The sequence below is a fragment of the Peromyscus leucopus genome, chromosome 5 (assembly GCF_004664715.2).
Source record: "Peromyscus leucopus breed LL Stock chromosome 5, UCI_PerLeu_2.1, whole genome shotgun sequence".
Taxonomy (NCBI): Eukaryota; Metazoa; Chordata; class Mammalia; order Rodentia; family Cricetidae; genus Peromyscus; species Peromyscus leucopus.
The window spans coordinates 86,010,770-86,028,052 of record NC_051067.1 but is presented as its reverse complement, the minus strand read 5'-3'; the positions used below and the strand labels follow the sequence as shown (position 1 = coordinate 86,028,052).

Genomic DNA, 17,283 nt, shown 5'->3' with positions numbered 1-17,283 from the left:
ATGATGCGCCAGGACCCTGCATCATCCGAGGGAGGATCGCGCATCTGCTCAAGTTTGTGGGCCGAGACACAAAGCAGTCTGCCTGCCTTCTGGGTCTTTTGTGTTTGTTTACATGCATATATGTGTACCATATGGGTGCCTGAGGAGGCCCTGAAGCTGGAGTCAGTGCTAGGAATCAACCAGGGTCCTCCACAAGAACAGCAAGTGCTCTTAACCATCTCTCCAGCCCCGAGAGTATTTTGCTTCTGTATTTGTCCAATTGCCTTCTTCAACCAGGCCAGCTGATAACAAACCTCACCGAGTGCACTCGGCATGCTGCCTGCAGTGAGCACTCCTGCTCAAAGGAGCAGGAAGGGGAAGCCAGCCCGAGAGGTTTACGGGGCTGGCCCCACAAGGGCCTTTGATCTCAAAAGACCGAAGTAACAATCACCGGATGACAGTAGTCACATTAAAGTGGACAATGCAGTAATGATGATTCTTGCCAAACACCTCAAATTTTACTCATTTTACAAAAGCACTAAATGACACATTGCTACAGAAAAAAACACAGTGCTTAGCTTGTATCCTGTAAAATCAGAATGGTCACATGGGAAGTCAGCGTGAATTCTTATTTTTACTATAAAAGTTAAAGTCAAAAGTATACACTAGGAATTGAACTGTTTCTTTCTAGAGATGTGACACACATGCTTTCTGGTTGGTGACAGTCCACCAAAGATGACAGGTGACCAGAAGAACTGTACTGCCCCTCCCCCAGGCAGAGCTGGATCAGGGGAGCATCTGGCAGGAGACATTGTTACGGGAACAAATTGCAGACAACCGACTCTCCCAACAGCAAACCCAGCTCACTGGCCTGCACAATGGGCTGTACACAAGCATGCACACACACACTGGCACACTGTCGGGACAGGGCTGCACACAAGCACACACACACGCACACTGGCACACTGTCGGGACGGGGCTGCAGACAAGCACGCACAAGCACACTTAGCATGCTGTTGTGACAGAGCTGCAGCCTGTTTCTAGCATACAGCCTGTGTGCACTGGTGCACTAATCAAAAAGCAGATTTGCACTCGCAGCACTCACAACTAAGAAGCACACAGCATATAATACTTTGATCTTTGAAGTGGTTGATCGTGGGCGTTCCAAGATCATACTCACTAGGTTAGCCTGAGTTTTCATCTATAAAAATGTTTCTTGAAAAGAATGCTTAGAGACAGAGGAATGATGGGCCTGCAGCAAGAGCAGCAGGACTGTGTGGAAAGGATGCTGATGTAAGACGGGAGTTCCTTTTCACCGGGGGAGAGGACATCTCTCACTGATTCCTACAGCCAGGCAAGCTGTAGTCACAGGAGACTCAGAAGTCAGGACAGCTGGCCCCAGGAGCTCCCTAGATAAACACTCCCTAACAAAAACCCCAGTGAGGCTGAGGACTGAAACTGACCCACGTCAGAACAGGTGCACAAGGACGCATGTAAAGTCTGCCGGGATGAAGGAAGGGCTCACGAGGGGGTGTTGTTCACACTGATGACACACTGCACTACCACACTGCTGGGGAGGGCCCCAGGTGAGGTGGCACAGGGGGCCTGCTCCAGAGTCACTCTGAAGCACCTGGGGGGGGGGTGCCTGACTTGGGGCGGGAGGGATGAGCACGGACGGAGGTTACTGACGACACGGTGTTTCTGGACAAGGGCCAGGAGCGTCGGTCATGTTTTCCAGGACTCATCAAAACTTCACATGAACGAAGATGCATCTGTCATCAGTAGCCCGTGTTTCTCTGAGCCGGCTGGGCAGGTGACCTCCTGGTGATCACACGCATGTCTGACGGTGGGACCTAGTGCCGCAGGTTGTTCTGGGAAGCTGGTGTAGAAGAGGACTTGCACAGAGAAGTCACCACCAAGCCGCTGCTTAAGTCCAGTCCTCGGCCTTCCTTTTCCTACAGGAGAAGGCAGACCATGCTGAGATGCTAGGAATGGAAAGAGCTCTCCTTACTCAGGAGCCCTAGGGTTGGAGAATGGTGGGGACACCAGGGTAGGCGTGGGAGCTCCCAAGAAGCACACAGGAGGGACAGGCAGCAGGTTATCTCACACAGGAGGGACAGGCAGCAGGTTATCTCTCACAGGAGGGACAGGCAGCAGGTTATCTCACACAGGAGGGACAGGCAGCAGGTTATCTCACACAGGAGGACAGGCAGCAGGTTCTTTCCATTTTTTCTCAACTCTGGCCTTAGACACGCTGGGGGAAAAAGACTTTTGGGGCTGGAGAAAGGGCTTGGTTAAAAGCACTGGCTGCTTTTCCAGAGAACATGGATTTGACTCCCACATAACCGTCTCTTAACTTTAGTTCCATGGGCACCAGGCATGCATGTAGTGCACAGACATCCATGCAGGCAGACACTCATACACATAAAAAAGTAGTGAGTTTAACAAACATGACTGGCCAGGAGGTGGTGGTGGCGGTGGCGCACGCCTCTAATCCCAGCACGTGGGAGTCAGAGGCAGGTGGATCTCTTTGAGTTCAAGGCCAGCCTGATCTACAGAGTGAGTTCCAAGACAGCCAGGAATACACAGAGAAGCCCCATTTCAACAAACAAACAAACAAAAGACTCTAACTGGGAATGGGTAGTGCCACGCCTTTAATCCAAGTACTCAGGAGACTGAGGCAGGAGGATCTCTGAATTTGAGGCCAGCTTGGTCTACATAGCAAATTCCAGGCTATACAACGGTAAGACTGTCTTAATAAATACATTCATAAACAAGTGAGGCAGCTGCTCACTGCTTGGAACTTTGTTTGAATTTAAAGGAGCCTGCACAGTAAAGAGAGCCTGGCTCTTTGCTGGGAACACTGGGCAAGTTGCATCAAGACATAGAAAGGCAGCATGGAGCAGCAACTTCTATCTATTCCTCAAAACTAACAACTAATACTAGCCATCTCAAAGGGGGACAAAAGGTGGAGGGTCCAGGGCAGCTGGCTGTCTCTGCAGCTCCACCCCTTACTTCCCACGTGGCTCACTGGGGCTAAGTGTGTGAGCAGTCGTAACTTACTGCTCTGTAGTACAGGAACATCTCCTTGAAAGCCAGGAAATCCGTGAATGTGAGCAGCATGTCAAAGATGTCACCAGCCACTTCGTCCTTATGGTGCCTGCAAAGGACAGAACACTGGCTTTGTGAATCAACAGAAGACAGACTCTCTTCCCAGGTGCACAAGCCCGGCATGGGGGCCATGCCTGTCAGCTCCTGGGTGGGGGCAGAAGGATCATGCTTGTAGCCATCCTTGGCTGTAAGAGATCTTGTCTCAAAATAAATAAATAAATAAATAAAAATAGGGGCTGGAGAGAAGGCTCAGTGGTTAAGAGCACTTGCTGCTCTTGCAGAGGACCCAGGGTTCCCAGCATGCATGTGGCCACTCACAGGTGCCTATAACTCCAGTTCTAGAGGACTTAAAACCCTCTCCTGGCCTCTCTATGCTCCTGCACACACATGGTGCATATAAACTCATGCAGACTCACATACATACACATACATTTAAAAAACGAATACATAAATCTCTTCAAAAATAAAAATGAAAAAAAAAAATGCCTTGCAAAGGCATAGAGGGCCTCCCACTCAGGACCCAGCCACCCAGAGCTCTCGGTGAAGAAAAGGAGAGAGAGTGGGTTTTCTTGTCTAGGGAGGAAGATGGGCAGCACAGAGCCTGAGTCAAGCTCACTCACTGCAGCGTTGTTGTGAAAGCCGCCATGTTGAAGCCTGGGATCCGTTCCAGCAGCTGCTCTTCAATGTACTTCTCTACCAGGGAAATCTGCAACAGTGGGACAGGACTGTGTGGGCCCTCGGGGAGAAGTGAGACTTCTTTGCGGAGCCTCCACCTACCCTGGGCAGTCATCACCTGAGATGGTGTGTGTGTGTGCGCTCATGTATGACATGAGTGAGTGCAGATGCCTGCAGAAGCCAGAAGAGGGTGTTGGATCCTCTAGAACTAGAGTTATAGGTAGTTGTTAGCCCCTGGACGTAGGTGTTGGAACTGACAGTCCTCTAGAAGCCATCTTGTCCAGCCCTGTGTTTTTTATTTTATTTATCATTACTGGGTGTATGATGCATGTATGAGTGAGCATCATGTTCACAATGTGCACGTGGATGTCACAGGACAGTGTCTATGGACTCAGTTCTCTCCCTCCATCTCTTGCTGGCACTGTTGTTTATTTCTCACAGCACACAAATGCAAGGTATCACAAGACTATGGAAAGGCAAATCTGTTGTAAACAACACGTTGCAAGCTCATCAAATACTTCACAAATGCCCTTTTGAAACTAGCTCCAAGATCCGGCAAGAGAAAGCGATCTAGACCAGATTCACCAGCATTGCTCCTGGGCGTGCTGGCCTTCATAAAAAGGAACCAATTCCATCTTTTCTTTAAAGAAATAATCTTGCCAAACAACCTAAGCTGACTTGAAATTCAGTAGGTAGCCCAGGCAGGCTTATAACTTGCAGCCATCCTCTAGCCTCAGCCTCCTTAGTGCTGGTTTACAGGTGCTACCAAGCTTTGTAACATCTTGATTCTAATCCAAACTTCTTGATAGAATATATTAGTTATATATAAAAGGGATCTAAGTTCAAATTTTAAAGAAACCCTAATCTTCTGGTAGGAGAAACAGATCTACTTACATATTCATTAAAAATGGGGGTGTAGGTGAGTTTATTCTCTTCTGTGTCTTCAAACTCCTGGTAGTACTTGTCCAGGAAGTTCCTCTGCAGTAACTGGAACTCGTCATCTGACACAAGGGAAGTTCATTCTTTGTGATGAGGTGCGATGCTACAATGCTCCTTCCCCACAGCCAACCACAGCTCACAACCTGTTCTCAGGTGCCCAAGTCTGACGCCCCTGTCTGCCCTCCACAGCCATCAAGCACACACGTGGTCCACATACATACGTTCAGGCAAACCACTCATAAATATAAATAAACAAACAAACACAAAAACCAATTAAAAATTCAGTAAGATATATCTAAAATTAAAAACTTCAACCTTTTAAAAACATGCAGTTTGCTGGCTTAAGTGTGCTCACATTGCTTTGCAATATTTTATTTTTTAGCTTTTTGAGGGTCTCTATAGATACATATTCTTGGCTGGCTTAGACTTCACTATGCAGACCAGGCTGGCCTTGAACTTGTAGCCATCCTCCTGACTCTGAGTGCTGGGGTCACAGGTATATGCCACACTGGGTGGTGGAGGCACATGCCTTAATCCCAGCACTTGGATGTCAGAGGCAGCATGGTCTACAAAGTGAGTTCCAAGGTAGCAAGGGCTACACAAACCCAGTCTGGAGAAACGAAAAACAAAAACCCAGCTATATGCTACAATATATCCAAACAGGATAGTTTGTAAACTACCTGGTATCTCTCTTTCACACATAAATTTATTGTGTATACAAAAGGTAAGCTCTCAAATTGGGAGACTTCAATGGCAAGGAGCCCAGTCTCTCCTAGTTCAATTTTTTTTACTATTAAATAACATTTTTATTTATTTTTAAGTGTGTATGTGCACATACTTGCCATGTGTAAGGGCGGAGGTCAGAGGAAAACCTGCAGAGAAGGTTCTTTCCTTCACACAAGTCTTGGGAATTGAACTCAGGTCATCAGGCTTGGCAGCAAGTACTTTACCAACTGAACCATCTCATTGGTCCTCATTTTTTTTTTTAGCTATATATTTATTTTGAGACAGGGTCTCACTGTGTAGCTCTGACTGGCTCGAACTCAAAGGTCCTACTACCTCTGCCTCCTGAGTTCTGGAACTGATGGCATGTGCCATGGCACCCATCTAGAGGCTGGGTGGTTGATTCTGCTTCTACCATGTGAACTTGGGACTCTTAGGCTTGAAAGCCATTTTGCTGCCCCCCTTTCTCCTACTTTACTATCTATCATTTTAGCAGCAGTAGTGAAAGGCATATAGTGGGTTAAAGGGTAGGGCCTGCAAGAGGCCACTGCTTGGGTTCAAACCCTACCTCAGCCATATACTTTGTGTGGTCTTGGACAAGTGACCTTATTTCTGAAGACCCCAATCTCCTCAACTACGTGTCCATCACAGAGGCTCGTTAGGTGGGATTCAGAGGAGAGTCCAGGTAGACTCGAAGCAAACACTCAAGGTCAGGGAGGAGGAATTCTGACAACAGAACCCACTAGCATTTCTACAACGAGAAGGGCACCTTCAAAAGTGACCCAGGCCTGAGGAAGCTCATTTCTCTACAACAGGCAGGATGTCCATGGTGAACAAAACAACTAAAAACTCATCAGGAGAGAGCTTCTGGTGAGACATGGGAAGTAATACACAGAGGTTCAAAAGTGTTGTTAGTGGTTTTTCAGACTAACCCGGGTTAAGTCACATACCCAAAAATAAGACAGCAGGGTCTTTTCCTAACTGCTAGAAAAATTGGTAAACTGTCAAAATTTTGTTCAATTTAGTTTTCCCCTCCTACCTACTTGCCTTCAGTTTTGGATTTATTACTGCCTTCTGGTCACTTAGTAGAACAGACGGATGCCCAGAGGGATGCAGGAACAGGAACCAAGAAGGCAAGGAAACGGGGGATGTTGGCTCATGCCTTCAATCCTAGCACTAGAGAGGCTGAGGCAAGAAGATGGCAAGCTCAAGGCTGGCCAGCACACGAGACCCTAAAAGCCAAACTCAACACAAAACCAACCAACAAAACACATCAAGAAAATAGAGATCCAAGTCATTGGTAGTGGCCTACACCTTTAATCCCAGGCAGACAGATCTCTGAGTTGGAGGGTAGCCTAGTCTACAGAGTGAGTTCCAGAACAGCCAGGGCTACACAGAGAAACCCTGTCTCAAAAACACCAGCACAACAAGAAAAGAAAACAGAGATCCAAGGAGATTAGACGCCTTGTCTTTTGCATGGACAAGTGTTGCACAGGGTCATGGTTCACGTTCTGTTCCACAGCATGAAAATGTTAAAGCTCAAAACAATCCAACACTGCCCTTACTGTATATGTGAAATAAAGTTGGTTAACATTTCCTGAAGCCTTGCTGAGAGCTCTGCCCTACCCACCAGGTAGGTTTTCAGAATCTGTCTCCTTCAAGACCTTGAATCAATGGCTATTATTTAAAAAGCACTGGATCTTACAAAGCAGAGCCAGGACCTGGGGACATCCCCTCCCCTTCCCACGCGCCTCCGCCTACCTCTGCTGAGATAATAGAGGTGTGCTACATATTAGGTTTTGGGTTCTTTCTTTCTTTCTTTTTTTTTCCTCGGTTTTTCGAGACAGGGTTTCTCTGTGTAGCTTTGTACCTTTCCTGGATCTTGCTCTGTTTTTTAATTATATTTTTATTTTGTTTGTGCATGGGCACATGCCTGCTGCAGCCTGTGTATGGATGTCTGAAGGTGACTTTCAGGAGCCAGTTCCACCTTGTGGATTCTGGGGACGAAACAAGGGTTGTCAGACTTGCTGGTGAGTGCCTCTACCCACTGAACCATCTTGCTGACCCTCCTTGTTTCTAAGAAAAATCTTAGTATGGCTTGCTTACTATTACATTGTGCTGTGTTAAACTTTTGGTGTATCTTGATGTTTTGTGTTTTAAAAATTAACTCTTCAACTTTATTTCTCTGCATGTTCTTATAAGCAAAGGTTTGGGCTGTTGAGATGGCTCAGCGGCTAAAGGCACTGCTATACAAGCCTGGTGACCTGAGTTCAACCCTCAGAACCAACTCCACAAAGTTGTCCTGTGACCTCCACTTGCGCCCAGTGGCCTAGGAAACTCCCTGACCCCAATCACACACATAAATGAATACAATTTAAAAAATTGTTTTAAAGTAAGAGTCTATCTACATAAGAATTAAGAAACTAGAGGGGTCACTTAGTGGTGTGGAAACTTACCCATAATAATGTCCTCTAAACACCCAACCACAGCATCAAATTCTGCATCAGAGGCGGAGGAGCTAAAAACACATCAGGATTAGGTGCTGGTCCAAATAATATTTTACAAGTTGTATTTATGTTTTCTGTGGGGATGGGGATTGTACACAAGGCCTTGTGCATCACGGGCAATCACAACAACAAAGCCCATGACCTTTTTTAATGTAAAATTTCCAACGTGCATAAAAAGAATCACAAGATGAACCACCCATCACTCAGTTTCAGCAGCCAAGGATTACCGTTTAGCTTAGAAACTTCAAATACAAGAAAAACACCCGTGACCAAACCCTAGGTATGGCAATCACCAAAGACAACAAACAATACGGGGAGATGAGGCTGGCGTGGCACATCTTTAGACTCCCGCATTTATTACCCACGGGATCTACTCACCGCATCCTGGCTCTTAGGCCAGAGAGGTCTATCTGTTTGGTGGTGAGTGTGACCACCGGAGGAGCACCGGCCTAGAGGGTAGGTAACTGGATCAGGAGTGGCCTGAGACGGGCGGTAAGGCCGCCGCCAGTCCTGGCAGCTCAAGGCCCTAGGTTTTGTTGACGGCCAAGATTCAGGCCAGAGGATTGTGACGGAAGCGCAGGTAATCGGTGACACAGCCCCGCGGAGGCCGCGGGTAAGAAACGCCCGGCTAGAGCGGAGCCCCAGCCCCGGCTTGCCCGCCCGCGCCCACCCCGGAGGCGTCACTCACAAGGACAGCGCGAAGCTCTCTTCTTCTAGGGCGTCCATCGTAAGGGCGCCGCAGTCACCGGCCCGGGCCCGCGGCCCCGCCGCCTCCTACCGCACCCGCCGCCGGGCCGGGCTCCGCCGTGGTCCGCACCGCCTCAACCGCATCAAGGGCCCGCAGGAGGCCGCGCCCGTGCCCCGCCCGGCGATCGCGCGAGGCCGGGGCTGAGGCTCCCGGCTGGGCCCTGCGCCCGCCCGCCTCTCGCGGGGCCACCCCGCGGGTCTGTTAGGGCCCGCGGTGCGCCGCAGCCCCGCCTTCCGTCACCATGGTTACCCCCGCGGCTCCAGCAGCCAATCACAGCCTCCGGTTCTCGGACTCACGCAGAGGGTTGCAAAATGGTGGCAGCCTGTGTGTCGCCTCTTGCTGTTTCTGGTTGGCAGATGAAGCGATGGGAGCTAAGAGCCTCAGTTTCTTCACTTGTAACTTGGGGGTAGTAAAGATTATGTTGTTGAAACCGTGTTTTAAGAGCACTGGAGAAGGCCAAATTGCTCGAAAGCCATTTTGTCGTCTTTTGTCCCAGATAAAGCAGATGTCTGTTTTACCAGAAAGTTACTTCTTGGAAATATGAAAGGTTCCAGGGCATTCAATGGATGTCTTGTAATTTGACTTGTAATCTTCAAATCAAAAGCAAGAGCTGAGTGATGGCATGAGTATGAAGTCCCAGCATTTGGAAGGTGGGGGCAAGCGGTTCGAAGCATTCAAGACCTGCTTCAACTACAAAGTTTGCTGTCAGCTTAGGAGAGACTTCGTCTCAATAAACACAGAAAACCAGAAACAACAAATTAGACAGTAAAGGGCTTCTTGGATAATTATGCAGTACAAAAACGTTGACAACCACTTGAAGCCAAATAATCAGAAATTAAATAACTTTGCTCCGGCAAAAGTCCCTTCAAAAACTGCCACACGGTGAAAATGGATTTCCTGAGACTGATTTCTCATATTACTATTATTTTTTCCCATATTACTATTATTTTATTATTTTTTTGAGACAGGATCTCAGTATGTAGCCTTTGTTGGCCAGGAGCTCACTATGTAGAACAGGCTGGCCTTGAACTCAAAGATCCGCCTGCCTCTACCTTTCAAGTGCTGGGATTAAAGACGTGTGCCATCACTGCCCGGCTTTGATTGTGATTCTTGACATGATTGATTTCTTGACATGATTGATGTGGGAGGGCCCAGTCCCCTGTAGGTGGGCAGGTGTGGGCTTATGTAAGGAAGCTGAGGAAGCTACAGAGAAACAAGCAAGTAAGTAGCATTTGTCTACCTACTTCAGTTCCTGCCTCCAGGTTCCTGCAGCGAGTTCCTGTCCCAACTTCCTTCAATGATGGACTATGACATGGAAGTGGAAGCAAAATAAACCCTCTCCTCCCCCAAACTGGCTTTGGTTAGTATTTTGTCATAGTTCTGATAAACTAGGATGACAAGCATCTAAAAATTCTGTTCCATCAACCTGTTCTGTGATATGTGAAGATATATTGTTGTGATTGGTTTAAAAAAAGAGCTGAAGCCGGGCGGTGGTGGCGCACGCCTTTAATCCCAGCACTCGGGAGGCAGAGCCAGGCGGATCTCTGTGAGTTCGAGGCCAGCCTGGGCTACCAAGTGAGTTCCAGGAAAGGCGCAAAGCTACACAGAGAAACCCTGTCTCAAAAAAAAAAAAAAAAAAAAAAAAAAAAAAAAAAAAAAAAAAAAAAAAAAAGAGCTGAATGTTCAATAGCTAGGCAGGAGGTATAGGTGGTACTTCTGGGCAGAGAAAGAGGAGGAATCTAGGTGCTCTGAGGCAATACACATGGAAAAGCAGGATGGGCAGTATGGAAGTAAGGTAAAAAGTCATGAGGCAAAATGTAGATTAATGTACATGGGTTAATTTAAGGTGTAAGAGCTGGTGGAACAAGCCTAAGTTAAGGCCGAGCTTTTTTAATTAAGAAGTCTCTGTGTCGTTATTTGGGAGCTGACTGGTGGGACAGAAAAAGACTCATTACAATCAATCACTGGTCAAACTCAAGGTCCTATAACATACTTTCTCTATATCAACTTCCTTCTGTGGTACACAAACTTGCCTGCTGTTGTTTCAGGACTCAAGCAGGAAAGGAATGAAATTTAATTTTGTCTCTATTAGTTACCTGTTGCTATTTACCACCTCTCCTTCCCCGAGAAACGTAGTGGACTAAAACAAACAGTTTACTCATTAATCTGTGTTTTGGGAAAGGCTTGGCAAGGACAACTAGCCTTTGTTCCATTTGGTGTCATTTAGTAGGGCTGCAATGGAGTTTGAGAAGCCTTTCACAGAGCTCAGGTAGGAGGCAACTTAGTTGTGGCCCAGGGATAGCAGTTGGTGAGGACTGGGGTGGGGTGGGGTTGGGTGAGGTTGCTGAGGTTCCTTTCTACATGGGTTTTCTGGAGATGTTTGGGTTTTCTCACACAACAGCAACTGGGCTCAAGAGCAAGTATTTCTGCTAGGCATGGTGAAGCACACCATTAATCTCAGCACTTGGGAGGCAGAAGCAGGTAGATCTCTGTTTGAGGCCAGTCTGGTCTATGGAGTTCTAGACCAGTCAGGTTATATGAGGCCCTGTCAAAAAACAAAAACACCCCTACACACACACACACACACACACACACACACACATTCTAAGAGACAGGAAGCAGAAGCTTTGGGCAAAAGTCTGTGGTTTCTCTGTGTAGTGTTGGTTGTCCTGGAACTCACTCTGTAGACCAGGCTAGCCTCGAACTCAAGAGATCTGCCTGCCTCTGCCTCCCAAGTGCTGGGATTAAAGGTGTTCGTGACCACCTCCCTGCATAAAATAAAATCTTAAAAAACAAACAAAACCAGCCTTCCAGGCTGGAGAGATGAGATGGCTCATAGGTTGGGTACTTTATGCTCTTCCAGAGTTCAGTTCCCAGCACCCATATGAGGTAGCTGTTTACCACCTTGAACTCTAGCTCTAGATTCAACATCCTTTCCTTTAAAAAAAAGTTTAGAGTGGCATATGCCTTTAATTTCAGCACCGAGGAGGCAGAGGCAGGAGGATCTCTGTGAGTTCAAGGTCTATTCAGGGTTACATAGTGAGACTTTGTCTAAAAGAAAATCCAGCAAACAAAAATCCCTGCTTTTTTCCTTTAATTAAAAACAATTACACTTTATTTGTATATGTATGCACACACAAGGTCAGGACAACTTGCAGGAGTTGGTTCTCTCCTTCTACAATATGGATACCAGGGATCAAACTCAGGTCATTAGACCTGGCGGCAAGTGCCTTTGCCTACTGAATGAGCATCTTGCCAGCACTTTTTCATTAAAAATAACTCTCAAAAATGTATTCTATGTGTATGGATGTTTTGCTTACATATGTCTCTGTACCACATGCATGCCTGTTGGCTGAGGGAGGCCAGAGTGGGTGTGTTGGATCACTTGGAAGTGGAGTTACAGATGTCGTGAGACACCATGTGGGTGCTGGCAATCAAACCTAAGTCCTCTTGGAGAATAACCAGTGCTCTTAACTGCTGACCCATCTTTCTAGTCTGTCTTTAGTTTTTTGAGATAGGATCTTATTCTGTAGCCCATGCTGGCCTGGAACTCACAATGTAATCTAGGCTATCTACAAACTCATGGTAAACCTCTTGCCCCTAAAATGCTGGCATTATAGGCATAAACTGCCACAACTAGCTACACTAAAACTATTTCTGCTGGGCGTAGTAGCATACACCTTTAGTCCCAGCACTTGGGAGGCAGAGGCAGGCAGATCTCTGTGAGTTTGAGGCCCGTCTGGTCTACAGAATGAGTCCTAGTGCATCTAAAGCTACATAGGGATACCCTATCAAAGACCAACCAAACAAAAAAAAAAAAAAAAAAAAAAAAAAAAAAAAAACAAAAGAAAAAACCCAAAAACAAACATAAAAACAAACACACAAAAACTGTTCCTGCTCAGAGTGGTAGTACAAACCTTTAATTCCAGCACTTTTTTTTTAAAAAGATTTATTTATTTTATGTATATGGTGCTCTATCTGCATGTACACCTGCAGGCCAGAAAAGGGCATCAGATCCCATTACAGACGATTGTGAGCCACCATGTGGTTGCCGGGAATTGAGCTCAGGACCTCTGGAAGAATTGCCAATGCTCGTAACCGCTGAGCTATCTCTCCAGGCCCCTAATTCCAGCACTTTGAAGGCAGAGGCAGAGGCAGAGGCAGAGGGATCTCTGAGTTCTAGGTCAGGCCAGTGGGAGCTACACAGTGAGACCCTGCCTCAAAACCAAAAGTTTATATATACTTATAAAAAATTATATATATATATATATTTCCTAAGTGAATAAGCAGTAGCACAAGATAGATAGTGGACACTAATGGAAAGAGCTGGTTTGTTTAGGGATACATATTCAAGATGGCTGAAATAATTTTCTACTGCCGAAGTCTTCAGTTTCTGTGGCTTAATCATTATTTCCTAGAACTCTGTAAATGGCACCAGGATTTTTTCCTGCTTTACATCACCCCAAATTTCTGGCCAAAATTCTAAACTTCCCCAAGGAATCACTGGGGAAATGCTGTAACAGGTCTTTTCCCCCCCTCTGATTCAGTATCTGCATGTGGCTTACCAATCCATTTTTTTTCTTCTCTATGTGCAGTATGTACCCTTTTAAAGTAGCTTCAAGATAAATTAGCTTCCATCCTGAATGGTTTATCAGTTCACTACCGAAGCTCTTCTGTTTTATAGTCTCAAAGTTAAAAACTGGAAAAGCAGGCCACCTTAGGAGCAAACTTCAAGGGCAAATTTCTAGAAAGCTGGCAGGTTCCTGCAGTCCTTCGGCCCCTGTTGTTTTAGATTTTCCGCTTCCCTAGCTCCACCCCACTTACTCTTCTATTCCATTCCCAAATAGAGGGCAGAGCCATCCTCTAAGGCCACTATGCAGGAACTTCCAAGCTTGATAAACACCATTGCCTTCTTACTGTTCTTAGGAGGAAATACAAATGCCTTAGCACACTTCATGAGCAGCTCCTGACCTCCTGCAGCAGAGCATGCTATTCTCACCACATCCTTCCTGTCTTCCCTGTACCAGCTTTCTTTCTTAATGAGGACCTTTGCCCACAATGCATTGACCACCTAGATACCCAGTCTTGGAAGCCTGTCCTCAGATCCTCAGCCTGGCTACATCCTTATGTCTCCCTTAGTTTTCTTCTGACAACTTTCCCTACCCATGTTAGCCAAATATCTAGAGTAGTTCTGCCTCATTCTCCCCATAACTACATACTTCTGTTCTGGGCAGCATATTCTTTTTCTTCATGGCACTAGCAAATTAGCACAGTACACAGAAATTACACTGCCTCTTCCTGCTGTTGCTTTGTAAGAGATGTTTGACAAGCCACACAGGCACAGTGAAAGCACCTATTGTAGCCTATCAGTGAAGGGCTATTTGATGGATATGTAATTAAACAAGATCTCACTATATAGTCCTGGATGTCCTGGAACTCTGAGACTGGTCTGCCTCTGCTTCCCAGGTGCTGGGACTAAAGGCATGCATCACGCTTGGCTAAACTTAGTTCTTAATTTTCTTTTCCTTTGAGGTTCTAGGGAAGGAACACATGGCCTTGAGCATGCCAGACAGCAATCTATCACTGAGTTAAAGATCCAGGGCTATACAGCCCTGACTGGAACTCACTATGTAGCAGCCTAGGCTGGCTGCACACTCATGTAAATCTTCCAGTCTCAGCCTTCTCAGTGCTGGTGATACAGGCCCGACTTTCTTCCTCAGCTCTTATACTTGGTTCTTACCTACCCTGAGGAGTAGAAGCTTTAGTAGAAGACACCAATGAGAACGGTGAAGTCTTAGAGTAAAAAATGCAACAGATATTTTATTCTTCAATGCAAATTACTGCATTCACCACAAGCTGAAGAGGAGAACACATAACTATCTGTATATATACTTATATATATATATACACACATATATATTTAGATTTATGGAAGACTAGCAAGACATGGAAAAATCCAGCACCCCAGCAAGTACAGCCAGGAAGGAAGTCACCTCCGTGGTAGGACAGGTTTAATAAACTACAAACAAGAAAGAGGGAGAAGGAAGGAAAAGAATGTGCAGTGAGTTTAAGACACTGTAAAACTCAGAAGACATCTACTGTTCAAGTATAAACTCAGTAAGGACTTGGCATAAATTGAAAGGCAGTTGCTGAGGTACACCATTATGAAATAAGTCTTAAAAATTTACAATTCTACCTTCCAATTTTCTGGGAGAAAAAAGTGAACTCTTAAAGGCCTTCACCAGAGACCCTGAGAGGGATATAAAACACTTTTGATGAAGACAGAGTCAACAATTCATGATTGAACTTGCTATTCAAAAACATGTATTTATTTAAAACAACAGGATCTGTGTTCTCGGACTGTTCTCTAGAGACTATTAATTCAAGCGTTTCAAAGTATATTACTTCCAAAAACAATACTGATTAAAAATTTAAAAAAAAAAAGAAGAAGAAGAAAAGAAAACCTGATTTGATGGTACCTCAAAGATACATTAACTACCAAATTTTCTCCAGTCTAACATTGCAATTGGTTTAAGAGTTCCTCCTGCATTGGTAAAACACATTTCCTCACAAAATGTGGGTACTGAAACTGGATAGAAATACCATGAATGTGAAAATACCACCAATTTTCTGTAGTTTAAAAAAATTAGAATGTTCTTTGGAATCACTGAAATATAAAAAAAAAAAATTGTTTTTTTTTCCCCTACAGTCTGTGCACCTTCTTTCAGGATCTCCATGTTGCTTGAAGTAATGACCTGTGTAATGCTACGTTTACAGATTCAAGTCTTGCAGTGCAATATCCATGCTTAACACACCGGGGTTTCTCTGACCAATGACGCTTAACCCAGACACGCTGTCAATTACTTCTCCAAAGTGACTTCACCCCAAAATAAAACTGTGGACTAAGACACAAAACACCTTGTGTTAAACAATCAAGTGAGCCCAACATGAAGAACCCTGGCGTGGTTTCAGCACTCAGGAGACCCTTGTCACCTGCTGTTTTCATAGACGTACCACAGGCCCAGCTGCTGACACTCAGCCTGCCTTGGCCTCAAAAGGAACTCAGGGCTGGCAAGTTGGATTAGATTCTAAGAGAATTTGTCTTTGACAAACTACCAATTTTAGCATAAAATCTGGCCATGGCTATAAGTTTCAATGTGCGTACAACTGGTTAGAGATGTTTGTGGGTTTTTTTTTTCCCTTTTCTTTTCAACATTGCTGGAATTGAGTAGAAATATGTCCATATCTCTTCACATGTGTCATGAAATATGAGAAATCTGTCTGATTCTGGACACTATTTCTTTACGACACAATGGGCAGGTCTCCAGTTGCAAGGCACAATCCATGCACAGGTCGCTGAAGAAAAAGATACAAATGCCAGTTAAGTTAATGCTTTAAAAGGCCAAACTCTACCTGCCAGTTAAATCTAAAATGTTAACAAGTCTGTTGGAGAAAGTGTACATATTATGCATGGTTTGGAAAATAACATGAAGAAAATATATAAATAAAAATTAACTCTCCCTCCTATTTTTGATCCTCAATCTTCTTCCTCTGTGAGTTAAATAAAAAGTTCATTTTTCAAGAAAATCTATATGTACAAATTATATACACACAGACACACGCACGCACACACACACACACACATACGTGTGTGTGCGCGCGCGCATGTGTGTGTGTGTGTGTATATGTTCAGGGATATATGCTATTTTCCCCCTATCAGCTAGTCATTTATCCCAGTAATATTTACTAAATATATCTTTCACCACAGATGTTACTTTATTATATAATATGTGACTAATAAATTAATGTATAATGACTAATAAATGCCTTTATTATATATTGGATTTTCAGTGTTTTAAAATTCTTCTCTTATACATTACATCCTGACTGCAGTTTCCCCTTCCTCCATTCTTCCTAGTCCCTTCCCCCATCTCCCCTCTCCCCAGATCCACTATTCCTCCATTTCCCTTAAAAAAAAAAAAAAAAAAAAAAAAAAAAAAAAAAAAAAAAAGCAGGGCTCCTAGGGATATCAACTGAACATGGCTTAAGAAGTTACAATAAGACTAGGCACAAACCCTCATATCAAGGCTGGATGAGGCAAGAGACAGTTTCTCTGTGTAACAGCCCTGGCTGTCCTGGAATCAGGCTGGCCTCAGACTCAGAGATCCAGCCGTCTCTGCTTCCTGAGTGCTGGGATTAAAGGTGTGCACCACCGTTTCACAGTTAGATTTTCAGTTTTTAAAATGTTTTGTGTATGTGTACTATGTGAAGCACCTGCAGAGGCCAGAAGAGGGCAATGGATCTCCTGGAACTAGAGCTTCCATGTGGGTGCTGGGAATTGAACCTGGGTCCTCTGGAAGAGCAGCCAGTGCTCCTAACTGCTGAGCCATCTCTCCAGCCCTCCTAGCTTCTTTACAGAAGCACAACAAACTTGGCTGCATTCTCAGTTTTCTACTTTCTTCCCAAGGCAGTATAAAAAGGGCTTTCTAGGATCAACGAACAGGCTGGTGCTTACACACACACACCGTAAAAAGAGGTGTGGCTTAGGCTGTAAATCAAAGTGGCAGTAACAAGCATCTCTGTCTCGTTCCCAACATCTGA

The 17,283-nt window shown here is 45.2% G+C and overlaps 2 protein-coding genes across 3 annotated transcripts in view; both read right to left on the bottom strand.

Moving 5' to 3' along the window:
* Positions 1-469: 469 nt before the first annotated feature.
* Positions 470-8,879, bottom strand: LOC114694500 (ADP ribosylation factor like GTPase 2 binding protein). 2 transcript variants are annotated; one of them, XM_028871458.2, is made up of 6 exons: positions 8,623-8,879; positions 7,884-7,945; positions 4,660-4,766; positions 3,711-3,796; positions 3,043-3,139; positions 470-1,934 (listed from the first exon to the last, which is right to left on the bottom strand). In XM_028871458.2, exons 1-6 carry the CDS (start codon positions 8,658-8,660, stop codon positions 1,833-1,835), a joined length of 492 nt encoding a protein of 163 aa, XP_028727291.1. In that variant the 5' UTR covers positions 8,661-8,879; the 3' UTR covers positions 470-1,832. The 2 variants fall into 2 exon arrangements, with proteins under 2 accessions (XP_028727291.1, XP_037061996.1); XM_037206101.1 differs by lacking the exon at positions 8,623-8,879 and adding an exon at positions 8,313-8,550.
* Positions 8,880-14,476: 5,597 nt separating this feature from the next.
* Positions 14,477-17,283, bottom strand: part of Rspry1 (ring finger and SPRY domain containing 1) — a 61,575-nt gene continuing 58,768 nt past the window's right edge. The window contains exon 15 of the mRNA XM_028871459.2: positions 14,477-16,038. Coding sequence (XP_028727292.1) covers positions 15,942-16,038 — 97 coding nt within the window. The 3' untranslated portion in view covers positions 14,477-15,941. The remainder of the gene's footprint in view (positions 16,039-17,283) is intronic.